General features: G+C 30.4%; 1 protein-coding gene across 1 annotated transcript; it reads right to left on the bottom strand.

Annotated features, from left to right (window-relative positions):
• Positions 1–4,637: 4,637 nt before the first annotated feature.
• On the bottom strand, positions 4,638–7,233 carry LOC123538672 (uncharacterized). The gene is made up of 2 exons (XM_053530447.1): positions 7,080–7,233; positions 4,638–6,038 (listed from the first exon to the last, which is right to left on the bottom strand). Exons 1-2 carry the CDS (start codon positions 7,084–7,086, stop codon positions 5,497–5,499), a joined length of 549 nt encoding a protein of 182 aa, XP_053386422.1. The 5' UTR covers positions 7,087–7,233; the 3' UTR covers positions 4,638–5,496.
• Positions 7,234–27,037: the final 19,804 nt, after the last annotated feature.

Genomic DNA, 27,037 nt, shown 5'->3' on the forward strand with positions numbered 1-27,037 from the left:
TTGATCAATAAACACCTTTCATAATGAAGTACTAAATACAAACCGCGAGATAACCACGTGTCAGTCGGCGCGTGGCGTGATTGACATCTGTCAGTAGCTAATTAGTATATGACGCTCCGCCTACTGCCATACTTCCGTTTGTGGCGGCGAACAGTATTGAAATTCACTGAGATTTTGATTGACTAGGGGCAGAACTTTTGAACTCGATATGCATCAAAGAAAACTTCTCGATTTTCGCGGGTGAAAACCCGGAACCTCGAGTCTACCGACAAACAGGCTTTTCGCGATGTTGTTTCATGTCGACAGAACCAGAACCGTTCGTGACTATGCGCGACGAGGTCGGGTGCAACTAAATTATCCCTATAATCAATAACGATATGATCAGAATCTCGAATTTTAGCCCATAAAAAAATTGCGGTCGGCGGTAAAAACTTACGGTCGGTCGGGTTACAGGAAACAAACATATTTTTTTTTTAGGCCTAAACAGTAGCTCAAAACAATTTCCAGGTGCAAAACACATTTGAAGGCATGAACTTAATAAATTAATTGAACCATAAACCTTATATGATACCAATGTGTATGATTTTTTTTATTTACCTCCTCTATCTGCTTAAATAGAGAATATTAGATTACTGTCTTATAAATTTAAATTTATTAAGTGAGTCGGAGAAAATATAAAAGTCGAGGCTCTGCCGAGACTTTTATTTTTTCGTAGACGAACTTAATAAATTTAAATTTATAAGACAGTAACCTAATGTTCTATTTATCCTACCTTCTGATCTAAAATCATTCTTTAATTAAAATTAAAAATTTACCACCAACTAGATTGGAGTCTGTCTTGCACGGAAATTAATACGCCCCACCATTACACAAACAGGTCTTCAAAATAAAAATATAATAAAATAAGAGCCGAAAAACAAAGGCTAACCTTGTTCTGCTTTGTGTCTGACTTCTCTGTTCTGCTGAACATTAAAGAATAATTTTAATTTGCTGCCAAGTGAAGTTTTGTCCGAAGTTCAGTTGAATGTCGGATTGCCCATCCTCACCAAGAAAACGATTGACGAGACTTATATACACGCCATATCGCTGCTTGACAAAACAAATAGGCAAACCGTTTCCTCGATGATTTTATTCAATAACACTCCATTACAGATGCAATATATTCCTAGATTGACGTGTAGAAAGCTAAAATTCTGAACAAACGCTATACATGAGTCACTTTCCGTTTCTCCGAGCGTTTCCGTTATAAAAACTTTTTGTAGTAATTGCAAGTACGGTATGCATACACTATACATTTGTGATGGTCTCACATACCTAATAAAAGCGCGTTTATGAAAAAAATTGCATAAATATGTCTTTTAGCAGTTACTCTCAAAAACAAGATGGCGTCGTTTAAAAAAAAAATCCAAAAAGTAGTCCGCCAAGCTTTATTTAGTCACTGACCATATAAAGCAAAATTTATCTGACCCCTTGATTTTTGCCTTTATTTTGCATGAAGGTAGGGTAAAGATGTTTATTTGGCTAATGATCTAATACAATTCATTGGGATGTGTTGCTAAACCGCCACAACTTGCAATTAATTGGGTTATATTAGCCATAACTAATATATTTGTATACAGTATATAATATATAGCAGAGCCACTTGTACATCCAAAACGCTCGTAAACAAGAAACAAAATTAACTCCAAAATGGTTAATAAGAAGGAAGAGCAATTTCTAAACAACGGAAATATCTATGTTGTCTATAAAGTCGACATTTGTGAATATAATAAACGTATTCAACATTTCAGTATGAAATGTGAAGTTGGCTATAGACGCTATAGGATAATTAATATAATAAAGAATCAGTTAAAACTCGTGCACTTTGGACTGTCAGTTTTAACATAAATAGCTTGTAAACAGCTAACGGAATGCTTGATTCCCATATGAACAACGTCCGCGATAACTTTATCAGGAATAATAACACAAACACACTATTTGTTTTGTACACGACGTTGGGAACCCAACGACAGTCCGTCTTTTACAATAATTATATTCATGCATACAAAGGATACAATGTATAAATTGTGTTACGATCCTTGAGAAAATTATACATCAAATATACTTCTTCGATTGTAGAATGATACATTCCATTCAGTTTGCTTTTTGTCTGCTATCCTATTTTTTTCTTATATTGTACATTTTGTATATACATTTGTAGTTAAAAAAATATAAATTAAAATAAATGTCGATTTAGTCGCTGTTCTCACGGCTGAATGAATATAACACGCTGTTCGATCAAGCACAAAATCCCGTGCTAATGTGTAACACGGGACCTATCGGAGCTTTTTGAACAAAGGCAAATAAATTGTTGTCTAATTCACAAATTCAAACGACAAAAATTTCATTTCCCTTATGGACAATCAGGAAAAATAACAAAAATAAACAATATATTTTGATACAAATCGTTGGGAACCAAACGGCAGACTGAACTACAAGAATGGACAGTAAATTTTATACATCTATATTTCATAATATAAAAGTATAATAAGTATTTACAACTCAACTAATGTAAAATTGTATTTAAACACATTTTTCTTAAAGTCCGAAATACAGAGAAACCTTTAACCTCTCTCCTACTGAATCGTTCACATAGCAACTTGTGGATGATTCATCAGCGCCACCTACCAAGGCGCTTAAACTGCAGGTCTGGGATACCGGTCCCTATATTTGGTTCAGCTGAGGTAGAACCATCATATATCAGAGAATGTAAGCAGCAACGTCTTAGTAATACGTCATTAACATGTGGCTTTAAAAATCCAAGAATAAGGTTCTAAGATTGCCATATGTCAAATGTTCACCATCTTTCAGAATTTAAAAAAAATTCTGTGTTGCTGTCAAATGACACAATATGAAGGTACCCGAATCACTACGTCAGCCAAAGAAAAATTCTTTTCAAAATTCAGAACTTGACATAAAATTGTGCCTGCTCTAGCGATAAGAATCCAGGCACATTTCAATATTTGTCAGTATACTTGATTTAATAAACACACTATGTATACTGAATAAAACAAAATTTTACACCTGCATAATCTTAAAAGTTCTTCACTTTAAAGAAAACCAGAGTAAGCTAGTAAACTTGTACAAATGAGCCGTGCCACGTGAAAACCAACATAGTGGCTTTGCGACCAACATGGATCCAGACCAGCCTGCGCATCCACGCAGTCTGGTCAGGATCCATGCTGTTCGCTTTCAAAGCCTATTGGAATTAGAGAAACTGTTAGCGAACAGCATGGATCCTGACCAGACTGCGCCGATTGTGCAGGCTGGTGTGGATCCATGATTGTCGTAAAGCTACTATGTAGTTTTTATCGTGGCGCGGCACCCCAAGCAAGGTTTTGGGTTTCGGACCCAAAACGGTAAGAGACAAGTGACGAAACTCCATTAAGTTTGTTTGTTTGTTTGTTTTGAGTTTAGCGCTGTTTTTCATGAGTATTTCAGTTATGTAACGGCGGGCAGTTAACCTAACCAGTGTTCCTGGATTCTGTACTGGTACAATCCTGTTTTTCGCAAGTAACTCTCCACATGAAACAGAGGTGGAGGACGAATAATTTCAGACACAATGTATTTCATCATGTGGTCACGGAGAACATCCGTCTCGCCCGGGAATCGAACTCGCGGGCCCTCGAGCCTTATATCTGCTACTCTCCCTATAGAGCTACGAGGGTGGGCTTCTATTAAGTTTACTTCTTTTATAATAAGTGCAAGATTAACAGAAGTGCAACTTAATAGACGTGCATTCCCTTCAGCAGAATGAGAGAATATATTGTATGATATCATTCATCTTGAAGATTATTTAGATATCTTTTTTATTCCCCAAATAATGGAGAGTACAACAAATTATATACAAGTATATGTACAGTAATACAAAATGACACACATTTAGTTGGACTTATATTTAGATAACATATATCTCGAAAGTATAGAAGGCATAAATCCAGTACTCCAGTATATATACACATGTAAATGTTAAAGCCATACCAACACAGAAACATAGCAAATATTTTCACATCACAATATCGTCAGCCTAGATAATGAAACCGAAAGCACTAGACCACCAAGGATGTGCATTTGCTAGAAAACATTTACTATTGCGATGCTATGATATATACACACATGCGTATACACATACTTATACCTACGGGTATGTCATAAGTATTGAAAGACACATGTGAACATACACCAAATTAATTGAAAATTCAGTTTGTCTTTGAACCTTTCAAACCAGTGAATTGTTAAAGAAGCTAACCTCGGTCATGGTTTGTTACTTTTTAGGTCGGAAAGTATACACTTATTAACGACCCGCCAGTTTCATTCGAGGTCCTTACCATGATATCAGACATAAATTTTCACATTTCTATCTGCCATAATTATTATCGCATGGTCATATAGCACAAACTATTGACAGGCGATTTAAAGGGAGGAATATAATAAAAGAAACGGCATTAATAGGATTATGCTATATGTTTTTATCACATGATCAACAATTAGGTAAAATTTGCCGTCTTATCGGTAAAGTTATCCCCCTTGAAATCACCTGGCTGTGCGATATCGATTTTTATCTGGTTGATATTTTCCAATAGAAACAAAGAAGGAAAAACAGTTTGAACAAATATTGTTTTAATTAGAATGAACACACAATATTTATTATCCTATTGAAGTGTTCGTCATTCTTTTCTCTTTACAAAGATATAAAAATTATATTTCTAAAATGAAGAATTAATGCTTCCCTTGGCGATTAAAAAACATCACTATCAGTCTCTGTTTACGGCATATAGTTACCGAATAAATAAGCAAAAACCTGTGATACCTATCTTATTCTTTCCCCTGTAGCCACTTTATTCATGATTTGAGAATATTTATTATCCTATTGAAGTATTCTACAGACAATAAATTTTTTATATATGTTTCTATTTTGAAATTATTTTAATGTCTTCTTGCTTCCCTAGACGTTTAAAAATTGGTGATTTTTGTATTATTTCTTTATATTCACGTGTCCGTGATCGATATTTAGCTAGACGGTCGAAGGGAGACAACAAGTTATAGCGTTGATCTCAATAAACAAGGAAAGATTAATAGAATCGATTTTTGCCCAATTCTTCAGTATGATTAGCCTTTTAGCTATATGTCATTACCAGGAACGTAATTTTCTGATTAAAAGGTATAAAATGTAAAGATACTATGAAGAAGTAACATTGTAAGTGAAACTCAATGTACATTACTTGACCAAAATGATTGTTAAATAATTCAAAGTGTAAAAACGGCTTTTGGCAGCATGTACAATTTTTTCAGTAATGAAATGTACGAGCTGATTTACTGTTCAAAACATTAAATATCAAGGTATCAAAGAATTGTTCGAAACATTTAAAATCATACATGCATACTACAATTTTGAATGTTTAAAGTTACAAAAAATTACATAAACATGCTTTTAACATAGCCTCGAAATAAACAACGTCATTTTCTTCCGGCTATTCCGGTTGTGCTGCTTTTCACAAACATCCCTTTAAAACGACCTGCGACTCTTTTAGCTTCAGCATGCGCCGCTTCCTTAATTTCTTTAATTCTTTTCTGATCGAAAGTCCTTTTTCCAGATGCCAGGTCTTCAGCAACCATTTCTATTGCTTTTGGTACCCAAACATCGACTTCGTCATTGAGGACTTCAAGAAATGGAAAGGCAGCCTCTTGGGCGTAGTAAGCTACTGTCGAGCAATTGTTTGAGACAATTTGGTAGTCTGCCTTGTCCTTGAAGCCTCTCCACCAACGTTTAATTGCATTCAGTTCTCCATCCGAGACATGAATTCTGTAGGAGTTTGGCTGTCTACCTCCTTCTCCCTCAATGTCGATGCTGTGCGAAGTATTTGCAACGGCTCTAGCTCTTGGATTTTTAGCATCACATTGAGACTCAGGCCACCAGCTTATGTAGGTTCCATCACCTAAATCTAAGGCGCAGTGACCAACATGGCTTGCATCTGGTCTCCAGACATGGACGACAATAGCTATAAAGATAAGGCGAAGTATAAGTAAAGTAAAAGGTAAATAAAATAAATAATTTGTCTTATTCTATATTTAAGTCGGCGAAATATTATACTGACATTAAAAGCGTATGTGTAGTCGTGTGTTTGTTTATCTCTGCGCTTACCAATTCTAATATTAAAACAAATGTATTTGTATTATCTATCGAGAATTGCAACAACAGAATGTATGTACTGATTTATATCAGAAATATAGTAAAGTTATTTTTAAATAATATTTCAAGTATTTATAAATGTTGCTACCTAATATCCAACTATCTGATTTATTTTCAGTTTTTTTTGTTATGTTTATAATTTTATGGCTTTAAATCCCTGTGGTAAAATGTTACAAAATATTATATGATATTTAACAATTATTGCAAAAGTTGTCAAATAAATATACGACAGAATTGCCAAAAGCACTCAGCAGTGCTGTGTATAAATATGGCTTAAGTTTATAAGTAGTTGTACATGTTATCTGAAAAAAAATATAGTCCAAATATTACCGCCTCTTTACAAAGTCTCTCCTACCTGTTTGTATCTATTTTATATATAATGAGCTATAAACACATCCTACAACAAAAGAATCACGTTGGGCTGGGTAACGCAATAAAAAATGTGCTTGCGACTTAAATGTAACCATGGTTAGGTTAGCTGGAAATGTAAACATACCAGTAATCCTTTCGATAATCGTTGCTGTGCTACTTATAATACCATACCACCAAAACACAGTAACTTATCCATTAAAACATATAAGAGCCGCGCCATGAGAAAATCAACATAGTGGGTTTGCGAACAGCATGGATCCAGACCAGCCTGCGCATCCGCGCAGTCTGGTCAGGATCCATGCTGTTCGCTTTTAAAGCCTACTGCAATTAGAGAAACCGTTAGCGAACAGCATGGATCCTGACCAGACTGCGCGGATGCGCAGGCTGGTCTGGATCCATGCTGGTCGCAAACCCACTATGTTGATTTTCTCATGGCGTGGCTCATAATAAGTATAAACACAATAGAAATATGACTTACTAGGCATCGTTAAATTGCTTGAATTATGACAACAAAGTCAAATCTGTTTAAGAAATTATTCAACCCGCTTTCGCTTTCGGAACAACAAATTACTTCCTGATTTGGAATTGTAAATAAAACGGCTACAGATAACGTTTTAAGATCAATAATCAACTGGCTAGATAACCGTTAAAACAATGGTTAACTGAGTTTGAAAGGTTTTTAATTTATAATCACTGTTTTGATCTATGCCCTTTATGTCATGAACAGTGAAACGTTAACATTGTGTCATCATCTCAAATATTTAATACAAAAGAACAAGAACATATGGAATAGAAAGAAAGCAACTTTCTCCAACAGATCCCCAACAGCAGTTTCTGTATGGATGTTTACATGTATATTGAAATAAACACATACATAAATAAACAATGCAAAACATATTAACGCAGAAAAATCGAATAGAAAAAGTGGAAAACCACAGGTCGCACAACCCGACATAAATGAAAATGTTGCAGGCTCGGTTTGATTGAGCCTGTCCATGGACGGTAGAGGAAATGCAAGCTACCGTCCACGCCCTCTAGCCCCGGGTTGAGCAGAACTCAATATTTAAACATGTTACAAGCACCGAAATAAAATTTAGACACCCACAGGTGTTTTCATAGGGCGGTGCACATGGAACCAGTGTACAAAGCCCTACATGGGCTGAATGTGACAAATGGGCAAATTAACCAGAACTTACGATCAGGTGTAATCCATTTCACTAGCTCACGGGTTTGTCTCAACAGGTTTAGGGCAGACACTGATATAAGGCTGTTCACTACCAAATCAAATATAAGTCAACGCTGGTCACAAATAGAAATAGTCCTAATCTTTCCTTCCTGTCTCCGTGCCCGTTCTCACTAACATCGTGCTTTCTTTTCCTCTACTCCGTTTCAGTTTGTATGTGTAGCATTCTCTAAAAATTGGTATATTCCTATCTTTCTGGATGAAAAACAGGGATAGAAACGATTACGATTCTAATTAATACTTTGTAAACCATAACATACAAGTTACGGTCAAATTATATTACCGAAGTTTCGTAAATACTGCTTGCGGACGCCATTGTCGATTGTTTACATCTGGGGATTTTTGACGTATTGGAATACCGACGGTACTCCATGAAAAATAATCGATTACAAAGTAACAAAACAACAAAATGGAATTAGAATGCAATTGCTTTTTGCCCATTTTAATATCGTAAAAAAATACACAAATGCTTGCAATTCCTTGGATGCTTACTTTAAAGAGAATTCCTATAGTTTTTTCCTTACATAGAATTTTTTAAATTCACATATACGATAGGAAAATTTGTGCTGAAAACAATGAACAAATAAAAACAATAGGTCACCAGGCTTGTTTTTGTGAAAAATTGTTTTGAACACACCCACTGTTGCTGAAACTGCCAGCGATTTTTCAACATTTTCATAATGTTCTGCTTTTTTTATAAATACCAACCAAAATATACATCCAGGCAGCACAATACGGTTTTTTTCTTTTTACAGATTTTATTATATACTTATTTGATATCATAATCATATTTGTAATACTCTATCTTTACAATAATGGGTACAAATGAAAAAAAAATATTGTTTCATATTTACTTTTGTGAACTTTTTTCAATGAAAAATACCCATAGTGAAGAATATTATTTTTAAATTTTGAAAAAAGCTCTTTCATAGAATTTTTTCTTTTTCTTCTTGTGTATAGATAATTGTATTGGGAGCATAAAAATGGCTAAAAATGTATGGGTCACCAGGCTAAATTTTATGTTAAGACCGCTAGAATACAACACCTATTCGGACGGAAATGGCGCGAACCTGGCCAAATTGATTACATGTATGTCTGCTAAAAGTTAAAAAAAAGTTTTAGAAATTCTTAATTCTTTCTATAATTGAATACTAAATAATCTGAAAGGTGATATTGTCTTATCAGTACTAAGTCAATTATCTTACATTATATGAACAACACTGTCTTTGTACTAAAGTGCGATGTGAAAACACAACCACAAAAATAGCAAGATACCTGTCAGGCATGATACTTGTCAATACAACATAAACTAGTATCAACATTTGATTACTGATATAATTTATCAAAAATCTTATTTCATTCAAAATTCCTCATATTTAAGATTGTCTGTAACATGTTTCAACAAAATGTTGACTTCATTTCAGTTTTCCATAGAAAGTGTCGGCTGCGCAGAAAGATGCGCATAAAAAACTATAGGAATTCCCTTTAAGATTGGAATTTTCAAGAGAAATAATGGGTACTTGAACTGGAAAGGTACTTTTAGTACTCCCCGTTTTACCTCCAGCACTTATGTATGAACAATTGTCACTGGACTATTGATATTTCATACAAACAAAAGAACAAGGGCAGATGCAATAGAAATAAACCCAAAAGCAGTATTTGTATGGATTTGCACAAGACAGTGTAAATAAAATTTCTCTCCGCAAAGTTAATAACTAACGCATGCATAAAAACAAATATTTACTTATTGTATAATGCAAGAAGAGTCCTATGATTTCCATTTGTAAAATGGTTTACACTTAAAACATCTCTCGCAACGCTTAGTTTTTCGTCCATGTCTTTAATATTAAATGGTCCTTATGATATTTAAACACTTTTAGAAAACGCTTTCCTGGATAATATGCAAACGTTAAGGTCAAATTACAGTGTGAAATCATATAATTTTAATATCTTAAACATTTTCAGAAAATCGCAATATACGAATTGATACACAAATAAATTGCATTTATTTAATCAACTTGCTCGTATCTTTATGATAAACGTGGATAATCTAAATCATTTGTTTCAAATTGCACCTTTGAAAGTGGCACCAAAAGAATTATCCTTACATGAATTCATGTGATTTATCCCCGTTAATATGAAACATTCAGAAAGAGGAATTTCACTTTTTTTTTTCAATATAAGAGATACTTTCTGCATCAAGTTCTGAGTATATGAACATTTTCACGATCATAGTAACCTGAAGCGTAAAGTGAACGAAACTTATCTTATTTGATCTCAAATTACCGACTCTTAATTTTCAAAATAACATGCTCTAATGTCAGCTGGATAGTCTTGTTTTTTCGATATTTCCAGCACTTAAGTTGTGTTTTATGCAAGAATAGCGATAACGCACGTTTATTTGTGTAACAACATCTGCAGAATTCCAAGGGATTGGTTGGTGCACGAGCCCGTAGGGCGAGTGCACCAACATAGCCCGAGGGATTCTGCAGATGTTGTTTCACGAAACAAACGTGCGTTATCGCTATTCTTGCATAAAACACAACTTAAGTGCTGGAAATATCGAAAAAACAAGACTATCCAGCTGACATTAGCCGATCGAAGCCGGCCGTTTCAGGTTGTTATGGACACATGTTTTATTTATGCATTTCCAGGGCATACAGAAACTGTGCGTATTTTATACATGTCGAACGGACATTCTTGCTGTGGTAATTTCTTTAATATTAAATATATGTAAAATAAGCATGACTTCCCCTTTTTCCGATATATCGGTAGGAACTTTAGCTTTAGAGGCTCGGAATTATGAGAAAAGGACATAACCCTACACGGCATCCTGTCTTTACACAATTTGCAGGTGAGGTGCCGACAGAACACAATTCTGATTGGTTTAAATTAATAGTCTGCCCCTTACGCTTTTTAAATGTAAATATTATCGTTTAATAGAAACTGGTATCAATACCTATATTCTTCATGTCGTTAAGAATGAAATCTCTAGGCCTATAACTAGAAAATTTTGCTTTGCACCCCACCCCATCGCGATCAAAGTTTGATTAACACAAAAATTTGAATTTTTCCAACATCGATAAAATCAACTTAGATTGGATTTATAAACTCAAACATGGTTGGTGAGATCTACAAATAAATTGAAAAATATATAATAAATACCTTCTGTTCATCAAATGTTCATTAACTGTGGAAAAATCCTTCAAACTTTACGCTTCGTCATGTTTATGCTTTACATTACACACCATCACTGTATCAGTAGACTGCATAGATGTGTAAAGTAGACACAAACATTTTTTAAAAGTTTTAGTGTAAGATTTAAAGTTAGCATGTCAACTTTCTCGACTCAAATTAATTTGGAAAACGAAATTGTATTTTTGTAAATTGTTGTTTGCCTATCATTTTCAGGGATTAAATCGCGGCGTGTAAACTTACTTTGAGTCTAATACGCGTAATAATACAATAATAAGGAACGTCAATTCAGTCGCGTATCAAGAGAGGTAGCGCTTATTACAAGTTAAAGTAAAGTTAGGTTGAAAAATGATATTTTTAATAAATATGCAGATGAAAAGATTTCATAAATCTCGGACCTTTCGACTTCGGCCAAAATTGATTCGGGATCCATAATTTGCTTACGTTGGACCCACAACTGCATATTCAAAACGTTCACCAACAGCGCGTGCTCACGAGAATCTCCTTGTTTGTACACGTTTTTTCCCTGTTTGTGCATGCCCAAAATCGGCAAAAAACAAAGGTTTTATGCAAGAATAGCTTACATTTCTTTCTACCTTTTACAAAATAAAATGATATTTTGAACTAAGGTATGATTTGTTTCTGTGTAAGAATGAAATTTACTTGACATGTTAAAAGATCAATACGTTTATGCGCTTTTGTTATTTTTTAAATTTAAAAGGATTGTGATCGTAACACGTGTAAAATACATTACAAGATTCCAAGTATACGTAATTAAAATATGCAAATGTTTCTCAAATTTCAGAAATGTACTTAAGGTAACCTTCAAGATATTAGCAAACAGTAAGTTTTGAAGAAGAAAATCATGGCACAAAATCAACAGTAATTTAAGATCGACTAATTATAAGCAGAAACAAATTCAGTCACTATTTCAAATAAAGTACAAGAATGTTTCATTTGTTTCCTAATCAAAAAACCATTCTTTCAAGATCTGTTGAATGTGTACTATTGCTGAATCATGTTTTGTAAAACTGTTTAAAAGCAAATAATATGATAATTTAAGTAACAATATGGTATTTAAAAAATCTATCCAGGTGCCGCTTGTTTTTTTATTGATTGTACGGGCTAAGCAGTAAAAATACAGATTCTGTTGAGATAAACAAGAGGGAAAAATATCCTTCAGACATTGAAGTATCAAAAATTTTGACTAAATGTTGGAAGCAACAAATATAATTATAATATAAAAGATGACATTGTGGCAGATAAACATCACATTGCACTGTCTGAGACACACTTGCAACAAAATTACCGAGGGGCGTACCCCTAGACCCTAGAACTAAAAATCCAAACCAAAATCCTGGTTCAAGCCCTGGGACATCCAATGCCAAATTGTACACAATAAATTAGGGTATAAAGTAGGACAAAGTAGCAGCACAAATATTGTGCGTATATGCGTATACGTGAGCGGAATACTTAATGAGTATCTTCTAAAAAGGAAATCATAACAAGCAAGTATTTTTGCGAAAAAAGAAAATGTCTTCAGTTTGCTCTATAGATATTCTGACCTTCAATTTCTTTTGGAAAAAAAATCTTAATTTCATACTAAGTAAAAACAAATATACTGGCTCCATGAAAAATACAAGGCCTGCCCGAAAAGATCTTATGGTCATTAGCTTAATGCTCAAAAAGTAAGTAATGGTCAGGAACCCAGGCAATCCTTGCGTGTATAAGTGCTATACACGAGGCACGTTAAAGAACCAGGCTGTCTATTCGCAACGAGCTAGGCTAAGTTAACCGGACAAGCCTGTATCTGATTTCTGATCTCTCTGTCGTGGGGGCTTTGTCTCACTCTGTCCCTCTGGTCAGATCGTTCTGTGTCTGTACTAGTAGAGGATGAATTATGCGCCCTGTGTGCCTGCATTTGAACTATGTAAAGCGCCTTTGAACGTGAAATTGGTCATGAAAAGGGCGCTATATAAATCTGGTATAAATAATAATAATAATAATCAACATTTTCTTGATCGAAATTTGGAAAAAATCATGGCACAACATCAACAGTAATTTTAGATCGACTAATTATAAGCAGAAACAAATTCAGTTATTATTTCAAAGAATGTTTCATTTGTTTCCTATTCATTAAACCCTTCTTTCAAGTTCGAACAAAAATAACGCTTGACTGTAATAGAAAAAGAAAGAATATCCGACTATCTAATGAAAAACAACCATTATTCCAGCCCGTCTCGATGGGTCGGTATTACGATTGGATTTCTCTTTAAAAACAACGAAAAAGACCGAAGTTTTCGAATCCCGTGGAGTATTAATTCACCTTCAAGTTGATTTCTTTGCGAGCACTTGCAAATGCATTTGAAAGCTGATAAAACAGCGCTCGTAATGTATAAACCCAAAGTGACTGTCTAATGAAAGTTGATTCTTTTTTGTGTAATTGGTCAATAGTATACCAGTATATGTATCTCGCAGTATTTCAGTCTCAGTGTTGTTGAACATTAGCATAATAAACTGTAATAGATACTATGATGAAATAGTATAATCAGCGCGTTACATAGACAATAAAATTCTTCTGTTGTCCAAATACATTTTCATCAAGTGTGGCAGCATAACTTGTATTTTAGTAATACATGCAGCTTCTATACGCTTATTTACTGTTTAAAAACACAATATTGTTTCTCAAAATCCACATTTATTTTATTTATATACAGAAGTTACATATATATTATTAATATTTAAGTACAGCTCTTTTTTATAAGTCATTTAGCTCAAACTTTACCAATTGTACTGCTTTTACCAAACATCCCTTCAAAACGACCTGCATTTTTTGTAGCCTCAGCATGCACCGTTTCTTTAATTTCTTTAATTCGTTGCTTTTAGAAAAGATTTTTTCCAGATTCCAGGTCTGTAACAACCATTTCTATTGCTCTTGGTACCCAAACATTAGACTAGCTCCTAGACTATGATATATTTTTTTTTTACATTTTTTTGATTTTATGTAGTGAACTGAGCCAGTCTATATCCTATGTCCAAAATCATAGATAATTTTAACATCAGTCCTCTTAGAAAATCTCTAGAATAGACTGGCTTTTGTCTCTATGTACATAAAAAAGAAAAAAAATCATAGAAATATCTTAATTATCAGTCTAGTGGCTAGTCTACCCACACATCAACTTGATCGTTAAGAACATTCAGAAATGGAAAGGCTTCTCTACTGTGTAGTAAACTACAGTCGAGCAGTTGTTGCAGACAATTTGGTAGGGTGCCTTATCCTTGAAGCCTGCCCATCAATGCATAACGGCATTCAGTTCTCATCCGAGGCATGCAATCTGTAAATGTTCTGCTGTCTTCTACCTTCTGCAATAATATCATCATTGAGCGAAGTTTTTGTAATTGCTTTAGATCTTGGATTTCTAGCATCACATGTTTTTTCAGGCCACCAGCAGATGTAGGTACCACTACTTAATTCCAAGGCACAGTGACCAACATGTCTTCTATTTGCATAAATATGAGCCATTATTCTCCATGGTCTAGTTTAAGTCTCTGAATTAGTACCAGTTATCGGTTCATTCCCGACCACAGCAACTTTAATAATCTTTGTTTTTCTTGATTGGTTTGTTGCTAAAATTTCAAAAACATTAAATTTTCTTCCGAACTAGTAAGTTTAGTGAACATCTTTAATATTAGACCTTGAATGGACAATCTCATAAGGTAAATCTTAAATCTGATTCTTTGAAAACTTTTGAATTTTTACATGGATAGATTGAATACAGCCTAGGCATACTTTTGAATATATTGTTTAGTTTGTGTTAGAAGTATTTATGTTTATCATAATATTTAAGTTAGATGTTATCTTCATTTTAAAATCAGCAACAAGAGACAAGACACGTTATCTATTTCTTATAGCATTTATTATCAGTAGATAAAATAATTGTTTAAAGATACCATATAACACAATCTGATAGAAAATAATTTTTCCCCCTTTTTACCTAATAGAATCATACATCCGTTTCATTGTTTGTTGTGGACATTTTGGCGTTCTTCTTTACATAAATTTGTCATCAAAATGAAATTAAGTAGGAAATACTTGCGAGTTTATAATAATATTTTAAAAGAATATGTTGCCCTGTTTACCATAAATTTCTATTGTCTATGTTGTATATCTACCGAACGTGTAACTCGTTTGAGAGAAGCTTTATAATGGTTTTGTTAGTCCGACAAACAGGAATTACCATGCAGACATGTATATTTAAAACATTGCCAAACGTGATCACTGAAAGTTTGAAAGTAGAATATCAAAATTTCAAAACACTGCTTTATCTAAAAAATTCATCAGTACTAAATAGAAAATAAACTGCCCAAGGATATTTAAAAATATGTATCGAAATGTATAGTCCTAATGCCGAAACCTTTATAGATAACCTTTTCTGCTTGTTCTCAATTATGTGATTTTGAACAATCATGATTAATAAAGTGCAGAAAACGTAAAAAAGTCACCTTATGCTTGGTTACTCAAGGAACCTTATTTTTACGGCTAAGGTAACTCAAAACAGTATACTTTTGAGAAACAAAACCATAAATGCCAGCTTCTTATCAAATACAAAATGAAATTATTATTGACCCTATGAGACTTTTGGCAGGTTTTGAGACAATATTTTACCTTTAATACCAAAGTAGTTATATATATGGGGTAGCGAGCCCGATTTTGACCCAACTTAATTTTAACCCTTGACCAAAACCCCGACCCAATGCTGACCAATTTCAACAAATTTAAAACAAATTTTAACAAATTATTTTTAAAAACCTATAGTAAAATATGATTAAACACTTCGGGTCAAATTTTTGCCAAAATCCTGCCAAGTGGCAACAATGTGGCAGCCCGCGCCAACTTGACAAACTTTTGGCAGAACGTTGGCAAACACAAATTCAACCAATCAAAAGCCTGCCTTTTTTCCCTGCCAAGTGGCAGCAATGTACAATGTCTGCCAACTTGGCAAACTTTTGGCAAACTTTGGCAGTTTATTTTTTATTGATAAAATGTAACTTTTTTAAAACTTATTTGAATTAATAACAACATTTTAGTCTTTAAATAATTTTAAATACATTGATATAATGAGTTTACAAAATAAAATATATTGTTTGAAAGAAAGAAGATTAACTGATAATATAAATCCTCTTTATGTTATAACAAAAACGGGAGAAAAATGATAAAGGCTACTTGTTCTTTTGGGGAAAAATGAAATCAAAGTTTGTTAAAAGTACAGGGGGTAATTTAGATATTCACAAACCCAATGTTACCTTTATTACCAAAGAAAGGTTTAACACTTCTAGGATATAATTATTGTGGGCCAGAAACCCCCTAGATAATGGACCCCCTGTAAATGAACTGGATGCAGTAGTATGGACCATGATTTTTGGTTATGACAGTGGTGTAAAAAAGAGTACAATGTGATAGCAAATGCTTTCCAATTTAAATAAAACTAAATAAAAAAACAATTGGAGAAAAGATTCAAAACATTTAGTTGTAAAACCACTATCAAAACAAATACCACTTGGTCTTGGACAAAAATCAAAAAACGGAAAAGGGGTAGAGTATACCCCCGGGAATCACATGGAGCGATGAATTACAAAGAATTACACAAACCGATTAAAAGAAAATTTAGGAAACGAAGAGTGATAGTTAATGACATGATGATACTTGGTCATCTGATTTAGTTAAACATGCAAGCTTTTTCAAATACAATAAAGGAGTAAAGTACTTGTTAACCGTTATTGATATATTTAGTAAATATGCTTGGTTATTCCATTAAAGAATAAAACTGGAGAATCTGTTACTGAAGCATTTGAAAAAATAATATTAGAAGGACGGTTACCGGTAAATTTAGGGGTAGATGAAGGAAAAAATTTTATAATAAAAGTTTGAATCATTTTTAAAAAAAATAAGATTAATATGTACCATACATTTAATGAAGGAAAGGCTGTAGTAATAGAAAGATTTAAAATAGAAGTTTAAAAAGAATAATTTGGAAATTTTTTACAGCAAATAATACTTAAAACTTATTTAGATAATTTGCAGGATATGGTTGAAAATATAACAAAACAAAACTTCTAGTATAAAAATGACACCAACCGAAGCTAGTAAAAACTTAAATAAAGGTACTGTTTACTTTAATTTATGGTGATTTAAAGATACCAAAGAAAAAAACAAAATTAAATTGGTGATCGAGTTCGTTTAAGCAAACTTAAAAGACATTTTGAAAAAGGATATACACCAAACGGACAGAGGAAATATTTATAATTTATGGAATTAATAATACAAATCCCAGAACATACACTATTAAAGATTTAAAAATGAAATAATTCAAGGTTAATTTTATGAACAAGAATTTTTACCTACTACACAAAAGTTTTTAGAATAGAAAAAGTTATTAGACGAGACTATAAGAAAAAACAAGCTTTAGTAAAAAGGAAAGGTTACAATAAAAAATTTAATATTTTGGGTACCTTTTAGCGATCTTGAACAAATTTAATTTAGAAAATAAAAAGTTTAATTATAAAAATGAGTAAAAAAATCTTATTTCTAATAATAATGGAATAGAAACAATAGATCAATTAATTATTCACTTAACAAAACTAGCTGCGGTTTACAGAAAAATTTTATAAATTTTGTGGGAGAGTAAGTACCGGATTATATATTACAGCAGGTGTCTTTGGGTTTGTTCGGGCTGCATTAGCACTTTTTTCCAGCTATTCCTATATTTATAGCAGTTGCTGGCGCTGTTCCCATCATAATTACCATATTTACTAACAGACTAAAATTTGCCGACAAGAAATTTATTTTAAAACCCACATCACCCTAAAAAAACAACTAATAACAAAAGCACGATTGAAAAGTAAATAAAGAAGAAGAGAAACAATTTTATTCGGGATATTTTTACAATACTATTAGAAATGCAGAAAGAAAAAAAATATTAAATTTCCTTTTTGAACGTATATAAGGAATTTAAAACTTAAGGATATAAAAGTAAAAAAAAAGAAGAGCTGTATTAATTTTACGTGTGTTTTTAGAGATTTTTTTCTAAAGTATATTATTATAGATGGTTAATAGAAAGGTAGATAGAATGATTATGTCAAAATTATCTAGCACTTTAGAGAAATAATGAATCCAACAAAAATTCATATAAGAAAGTTTTTAAAAAGAAGATATGTTATTAAATCAAAACTTGATCAAATAGTTAGCGATAAATATAAAATCATGTTATTGATAAATTACAAAATTTTTATAGTTTCCTTATCTTTTAAAGAATAATTTATTTGAAGGGGACTGGGGTTTTGTCTATTAACTGAAGAAGAAAATGATGAAAGATATGTGATTGTCCCAGACCAAATAATTATCGAAAAATCCTAAAAAAGAATTGAACCGACTGTGATACTAATGAAGAAAAAACAATAAAAGCACTTACAAAGCATCTAAAGAATTTGGTTTTAATGCTGGTTAATAAAAATGTGTTTTTTAAAGGGGACAAACCGAGAAAAATTTGTGAATATCAAAAGTTAATGGAAAAAGATATAAATTAAATATTTTATTTCTTCTTAAAGATAATTTAAAACTTATTTATTTATTATTTTTTAATCCTTTTTTTGCTTGAAGATTTTTTCTAAATAAAATATATAGATGGAAATTGAGAGATCCACAAAACAATATTATAAGAAATTTGAAATTAAAATTACATATAGAAAGATCCAAAGAATCAATTATTTTTAACTATAAACGACTCTTATGAAATACTTAAATCTGAACTTAAAACTTAAAGGTATAAAAAAAACGTTTGTTTTAAAAATAACTTTTGCAAAAATGGATAAAACTGATACAAAAAATAAATCAGCTTATTTTCAATCAAAGGCTTTAGAAATTATTAACACAAAACGAAATAAAAAAAACTTTACATCAAGCTTTTGATGAAATAAAAAATAGAATTGGAAATTTGGGGATTTCTGAAGGAAGTGGCTGGAGAATAGAGACATTTTGATGCTCATTAAAAAAACAGATATAAGTATAGTCCTTTGGCTGCTTCAAGTTTTTTTAGAATTACCAAAACCATTACAAAATTCAATGAAAGGATTAATAAATATAAAGAATGATGATAATGAATGTTTTAGATGGTGTCATTTAGCTTCCCAAATTTCCTGTTGAAAAAAATTTCCTCCAATATTTCAAAATAAAAAAAAACATATAAACAAATCTTGATTATACGGGAAAATTAAATTTCCTGTTACTTTAAATCAAATACCCAAAAATGGAAGTTTTAAATGAAATATCATTTAATATATTTGGTTATAAGAAAATAGTAATTTATCCATTGTACATATCAAAATATCAATACGAAGAACACTGTGACATGTTGCTAATTACTAATGATAAAATAAATGATAAAAAATGATAAAATAACTGATGATGACTGTAAACCCCCAAAAACTGTAGCCCAACTTATGTTTGGATAAAAGACTTTAATAGATTAATGTTTAACAAAACAAAACATAAAGAAAAAAACATTTTTGTAAATCATGTCTACAGAATTTTTCACAAGAAAGAATATTAAATGAACATATTCCAAATTGTTTAGCTATTAAAGGTATCCAAGGCTTTAAAAATGCCAAAAGAGGAATAAAGTACAATTTAAAAAATTATCATAAAGGTTTAGCAGTACCTTTTGAAAATTTATGCTGATTTTGAATCAATAACTAAAAAGTTTTAACTGCTTTACCATCAACAAAATCTTCATTTACTGAACCATATAAAAAATCATATAGATTGTGGTTACGGCTATAAATTGTTTTTTTTTATGACGATAAATATACTAAACCAACCCAGATTTATAGAGGTCCTAATGCAGTTTATAATTTATTGAAAAAATGCTTGAGGAAGAGGAATATTGTAAAGAAATATTTAAAGAACCTTTTCAACAAAGAACTAAGAAGTCTAAAAATGATTAAACCCCGAATTTTAAAAAACAAAGTTTTGCCCATATTTGTAAAAAAGAATATATAGAAGATTCAATCAAAGTACGTGATCACTGTCATATAACGGGAAAAATTCAGAGGAAGGGGCTCACTCAAATGTAATATAATTTAAACTAACACATAAAATTCCTGTTATTTTTCATAATTTAAGAGGTTATGACGGTCCCTTTTATTATGCAACAATAGGGAAATTAAAAAAGAAATTAATGTTATTCCTAACAATAGGAAAGATATATGGCATTTAATGGTTCTGACTTGGTCTTTATTGATTCATTCCAATTTAAAGTCTCAATCATTGGATAAATTAGTAAAAATATTCCAGAATTTAAAAACTTATCTCAAGAATTTGATAAAAATATAGAATTATTAAAGACAAAAGGGGTTTATCCATATGATTACATGGATTCATTTAAAAAATTTAAAGAAACCGAATTAACCTTCTAAAGAAGATTTTTATTTTCAATTTTAAATGAAACACATATATCTGACAACGAATATGAACATGCTAAAAATATCTGGAAAAATTTAAAATAAAAACAATGGGAGAATATCATGATCTATATTTAAAAACTGACGTATTACTTTAGCTGATGTAATTTTAAAATTTTAGAAAACTATTTTGGAGTACTACAAATTAGATCCTTGTCATTTATTTTAGTAGTCCTGGTTTAAACTTGGGATGCAATGTTAAAAAAACTGGAATTAAGTTAGATTTAATATCTATATTGATTGTATCTTTTTTATTGAAAAGGGACTGAGAGGAGGGAAAAAGTTATATTTCAAACAGTACAGTAAAGCAAACAATAAATATATGAAAGATTATAATTCAAAAAAAGAAAGCAAATACATTATGTACCTCGACGCCAAAACCTTTACGGTTGGGCCCATGTGTCAACCCTTTACCCTCTGGAACTTTAAATTTATATCCGAAAAACAATTTAAAAAAATTAATTGCAAAGGTAAAACTAACTTTAGTTGAATGTGATCTTGAATATCCAAAGAATTACATAAAACCCACAATGATTATCCTTTAGCTCCTGAAAAAAATTATTATACCAATCAATGGCTTTCTGATATAGTAAAATATTAAAACAGAATTGAAATAGGAAAAAGTAATGTAAAAAATTAATTCCAACTTTAATGAAAAAACAAAATTTTTGTAGTTTCATTATAAAAATCTTGAACTATTTAAACAATTAGGGTAAAAAACAAAAATACATAAAAATTAACTTTTTTATGAAAGTCCTTGGTTAAAAAAGTATATTGATTTTAATACTCAAAAAAGATCTAAAGCAAAAAATTCATTTGAAAAGGACTTTTTTAAGTTAATGAACAATTCTGTATTCGGTAAGACGATGGAGAATTTACGCAAGAGGGTTAATATAATTAACACATGATGAAAATATTTTATTAAAATACATAGCCAAACCTTCATTTGTTAGTTCAACGATGTTTAACTCTAACCTTTTTGGTATTTATAGAAAAAAGAAAGTTTGTTATTAAACAACCTTTTTATGTGAATGTGCATTCTAGATTTATCAAAATATTAATGTATGATTTTCATTATAATTACATTAAGAAAGTACAGGATAATTGAAAATTACTATTCCCCTGACACTGATTCATTAATGTTAGAAATAAAAACTAAAGATGCATATAAGACTTTTTTAAGGACAAAGATTTATTTGATAATAGTGATTATGAAAAGTAATTCAAATTTTATTTTGATAATAATAAAAAAGTAATTGGAAAATTTAAAGATGAAGCTGCTGGGTAGTAATTGTTGAATTTGTCGGATAAGAAGTAAAATGTATTTATATTTATTAGAAAACGAAGTTAATGTTAAAAAATGTAAAGAATTAAAAAACTTGTTGTTAAGAAAACAATAGTTCATAAAAAATTTCAAAGATACTTTGTTTAATTCAACCCAAAGTAATCACACCTTTAAAGTTATTCGTTCTAATAAACACAATCTTTCCAGTTATGTTTATAAATAAAACATCTTTACATGTTATGATGATAAAAGTATATTCTTTATAATGGTATTGATACATTAGCTTATTCTTAAATTAATTAAAGTTTTTAAATTTAAAATTTTTATTAAAGTTTTTTAAATTATAGAACCATAAATTGTTAACTGAATATTTTTAACGTTTAAAGAATTAAATAAATAACATCATTTATTTAAATTCATTTGCATAATTAAATAGAAATGATTCATTTTTTCCGTTATTTTTTTCCCTTGTAACTTTGAAGAATTACATTTTCTTTATTTTTTATTTGTAATTTACTTCTCCTTTATCTAATTTAATTGCATCAACAAGAATAATTAAAATGCAATTAAAATTAATTGGTTACATTATTTAAACCCTTTTGAACCCAAACCCGGACTAGCATTTACAGTTTTCCATTGAAAAATCCACCATCAGTATCTTGGTATAACATGTTAAAAACAATGGAGGTTTTCTTATTAATTGTCCTTTCTATTTTATTTTACTTTCTCATTTATATTATTGAATATTCCCCCTTTATAATTATTCCAGTTAAATAAAACCGTTTAATAGTTAAATAAATGTCCTATTAGTAAAAAAATTTAAAATAGTTTTGTTCATTTACTCTTGATTATGAATTTTTAGTATTTTAAAACAATAAATCATACAATGTACTTTTTTCTTGTAACATTTTAATGAAAAATAAACAATAATATCCACAAAGCATACTTGTTTTGTCCCTTTATATGAACATTGTTGTATTTTACATTTGGTATATACTTAATTACTTCTTTTGGTGGAGGAAGTTTCCCAAAAGGGGCGAAATACAAAGTATTAAAGTAACAAACCCAATGTGTTCCAGGACCAAAGTCTCCCATTTATAATTCCACACTCGCCTTTTCTTTTAATTTTTGGGAAATTATTTTTACTAAACACACCCCCAAAGTTTTTAATTTTTAATTTTTAACCCATTGTTCTATTTCAAAGTTAGAAATAGGTTTGTTTATAAATTTTTTTTCTTTTTATTAAATTTTATTTTCTTTTTACTAAAATTTATTTTTTTTTTACTATAGAGGAATTCGTCCCGTAAGGTCTCCGTTGTGAAACAATCTGAGTCCTTTTCCACTTAACAAAGATGTAATCAAAGTATTCCTAACTAGCACCAACATACCTAAAAACCCACCGTCTTGTTTTGGTTTTTGTGTTAATTTAAATCACTCCAGATCCTACTAGTTTGCTTTTTTTGATTAGGTGTAAGATATGGTGATATCATATTTCTCTTATCATTTGCTACTGAAACATACCATTTTCCCAAATATTTTACTAACACCAGTACTGGCCAGTCCAGAAAGGCTCCAATCCTAGAGGGCTAATATTTTTGGAGCTATTTTTGCTGCCCCTTGGAAAATTGTTTTTCCTAAAAAACCAGCCAAAGCTCCTAAAAATCCACCATTTTGGGCCTTGACTGGGCATTTGGCTTTTTGAAATTTGTAATTTTTAATCCCTTATTATTTGCAACAGCTTTTTTAATTTGATTAATTTGTGTTTTGTTAATAGTAAAGGGGAAGTTTCCATGTAATTGTTCATGTTTTAATCTAAAAGTATGTGAATTTTGTTGTTGTAGGCTCGGGCTAAATTTTTTTTTTTGTCCATCTGTAAGGTTAATTTTATATTCAATATATTTGATGACATTATAAATTTTTATTTATTTTAATTTATATTTATTTTTATTAAACAATAACAAGTTTTAATTTAAACAATAATAAGTTCATTTCCAATAGTATTTATTTCAACTGTTTCCTCATATAATACAATTGCGTAAACACGGACATGTGCTGCCGGCCGAGCATTTAATTTAGCTGTAATGTTATCGCTTAGGATCTTCTGTTATTGCTTCCCCTTTTTTTATTCCAAGTTAAAATGAACAAATCCAAACAAACTTTGAAAAATTTAATCTATTTAAGAGACTTCCAGTAGTTTTGTTATTTTGTTTATAAATAATAAATTTAAAATTTCATCATCATATATTCTTGATATACTTGTGTATTCTATTTCTGGATAAAAAAAACCCCCTTAACCAACTTCAAGACGACAAGAGCTCAAAATACAAGTATTATCAGCTGCTGCATCATCTTTAAATGTATCTAATAAAAGTGATTCTGTTTTTGTGCATTACTTTTTTTAGGTCGTTGTAAAAAAAACAAATACATGTTGTGTTTTATTACACCACTGTTTTTTCTAAAAGTTATGTCCGTCTGTCGTGTAAACAGTTGATTGCGTCCCTCATTTCCCTAAGGTATACCATCTTGCTTTTTTAAATCTTTCAGTACAATTAGTTCAAACCCAAAATTCATTAAAAACCAAACGTGGAACCCCTAGAATTAATTTTGTTACAATTACTCTACCAGCAGCAGCCAGCATCAGCTCTAAAAATTAATTCATCATACTGTCCCGCTGCAGTGTTATTTGAATTTGACTTGGAGGGAAAATATTAGTTTTCAACCCTGTAAAAAAAGAATAAAATTATTTAATGGAATTTTAGCATTTACTTCTTTAACCACCTTGGAGTAATTCTTTTCTAATTTTTAAAAACCCAATTATTGGCAGTACACAGTATCAGTAGTATCTAATAAATATATTCATTTGTTCCAGTTGATTTTGCATAATCCTCAGAAAAATTCAACTAAATTTTTTTACATTTATTACTTGTATAAATTATTTACAATCATAAACAATTTTTCCATTTGTTTTAACCACTAACTGATCAATTAATGAAGCGCATTATTAATTAGAGCAATTTTATCATCACATAATTATTACCATCAGCAAGCTTATTTATTTTAAAACTTACTTTAAAATAACCATTAAACCAATCAAAAAATACTTCATCATTAATTGTAAAGTGATACCGTTTTTTTTGTTGCTTAACATTATTTCCCAGGACAGATATTAAAGCTGTATCTAATTGAATAGGAGTTTTAAATTTATATCTTTTTGCAATATTGTTTTGTTCTAAACATGTATATATTATATATTATTTTATTTTTTATTTTAGTTTTTATTCTATTTTTATTTATTTTTTTATTAAAGTTTAAAAAATTTAGTTTTATAAATTAATCTGTTTAATACGTTTTTGTCGAGCTGAAGTTCCAGATCCTGACAATAATCTATTTAATCTTATATGAATATTCTCCTCTTTATCATTATTATTTTTATTATTTTTATTATTATTTTTACTGTTATTCTTTTCTTGTAATTCCTTGGCAATTAAATTACCAACTGCTGGAGCAGGTTTCTTTTTAAGTTTTTCAACAATTTTATCAGCAGCTAAATTTCCAACTTCTGTTCCAACCTTTTTTGTTCCACTTTCAAGTGCTGCTTTTCCTGCTGTTTCCAAAGCTTTTTTTCCAGCTGTGCCAATTGAAGATGCAACTCCGCTTGAAAACAATTTCGTTAAAGTGTCAAAGATACCTGTTCCATGTATGATTTCTTTTCCTGTGTGAGCATCAACATAAATGAATATTCCTTATTTTTGTCATAAACTTTCTTGTACATTATATAAAACTAAAAATTTATAATTTCATAATTAAAGTTTTAAAACTTTAGTTTTAATTAATTCTTTTAAAATTAGTGTAAAACTTGTTTCAACCCTCATTAAAATTAATTATTCTACCAAATACAATCTGTAATATATATTCTAATTGAATTTATAATATATTTATTAATTTCAGAATATCCAACTCTTTGTGGTCTTTTGTAAATGGATAAGCTCTTAGGTTAAATCTGCAGTACTTAAAGCATAGATAATATCACTGAAATTACCATCAACAAGTGAATTATCAATAAGATCACAATGATGTAAATTGTATCAACAGAGTTAGTTATATTCCGGTGTTTAGTTCCCCATTCAGTTTTTGTCTAATTTTTTTTTCTCAAATCCAAGCAATGTATGAAAATTTGATATTTCCAAATCCAACTTAAAATTTATCTGTAATTGAAATCAAAATCTTAAAACTACTTAAATCAAATTCCAAACTTATTGGAGCAATTTCTGATTTATTAAATTCAAAATCATCATTACTTATTAAATTTTTTTTCCCTAATATAATTATTAATTTTTGGAAAATGAAAGAACCTTTTGGAAAATTTAATATTTTTCCTTTTCTTTACCATTTTTTGGTAACAAAATCTTTTATTGTCATATTCACACAAAAATTATGCCAAGAGTAAGTCATAGTTTTAAAAAAACCCCAAACCAACAACAAAATTTTTAAAATTTTTAAAATCTAAAATTTAAAGAACGACTAAATCTAATTGTAAAATCATGGGGTTTTTTTTTTTTAAATTTATTTTTTAACTGTTTCAGAACTTAAAACAAATTTTTGTTCCAAATTTAAAATATAAAAAAAAATTTTAAAAATTCAAAAAAAATAATTTTTATATAACATTTCAGTTTTTCGGGAAAAAAGGTGAATTAAAATTTTTAATAGTTCATCAATTATTCTAATCCCTTTTTCCTTTTTTTTTTGGGTTTTTTCAAAATTATTTCCAGCATCAATTGAACCACAAATTAACCCCCAACTAAATTAAACCCCAATTCTTCGGGTTTACATGGACAAGCGTCATAACCTTGTCCTCTAATTTTTTTTTTTAAATTTCATGATCTTTTTTTGATGGGAAAACCGTTTTTTCCCGTTATTTTTTCTTTGAATATTTTCTTGAATGAATTGAATATTTTTTTATTTTAAATTTTTTTTTAAATTAAATCAAATCAATCAAACATCATCTACTTTAGGGTTAAGGACTTCTTTTCCATTTAAATTCTATCCTTACCCAACCAATTTTTTTTTAAACCATAAATTTTTTTAAAAGTTAAAAAATTTAAAATTTAAACCATATTGTCCATTTGGTGAAACTTTTTTTGGGATTGGATACCCTTTTTCCCTTTTTTCCCCCCTTAAAAAAAAAATTTTACCTTTT

The sequence above is a fragment of the Mercenaria mercenaria genome, chromosome 18, assembly GCF_021730395.1.
Source record: "Mercenaria mercenaria strain notata chromosome 18, MADL_Memer_1, whole genome shotgun sequence".
NCBI classification, from domain to species: domain Eukaryota; kingdom Metazoa; phylum Mollusca; class Bivalvia; order Venerida; family Veneridae; genus Mercenaria; species Mercenaria mercenaria.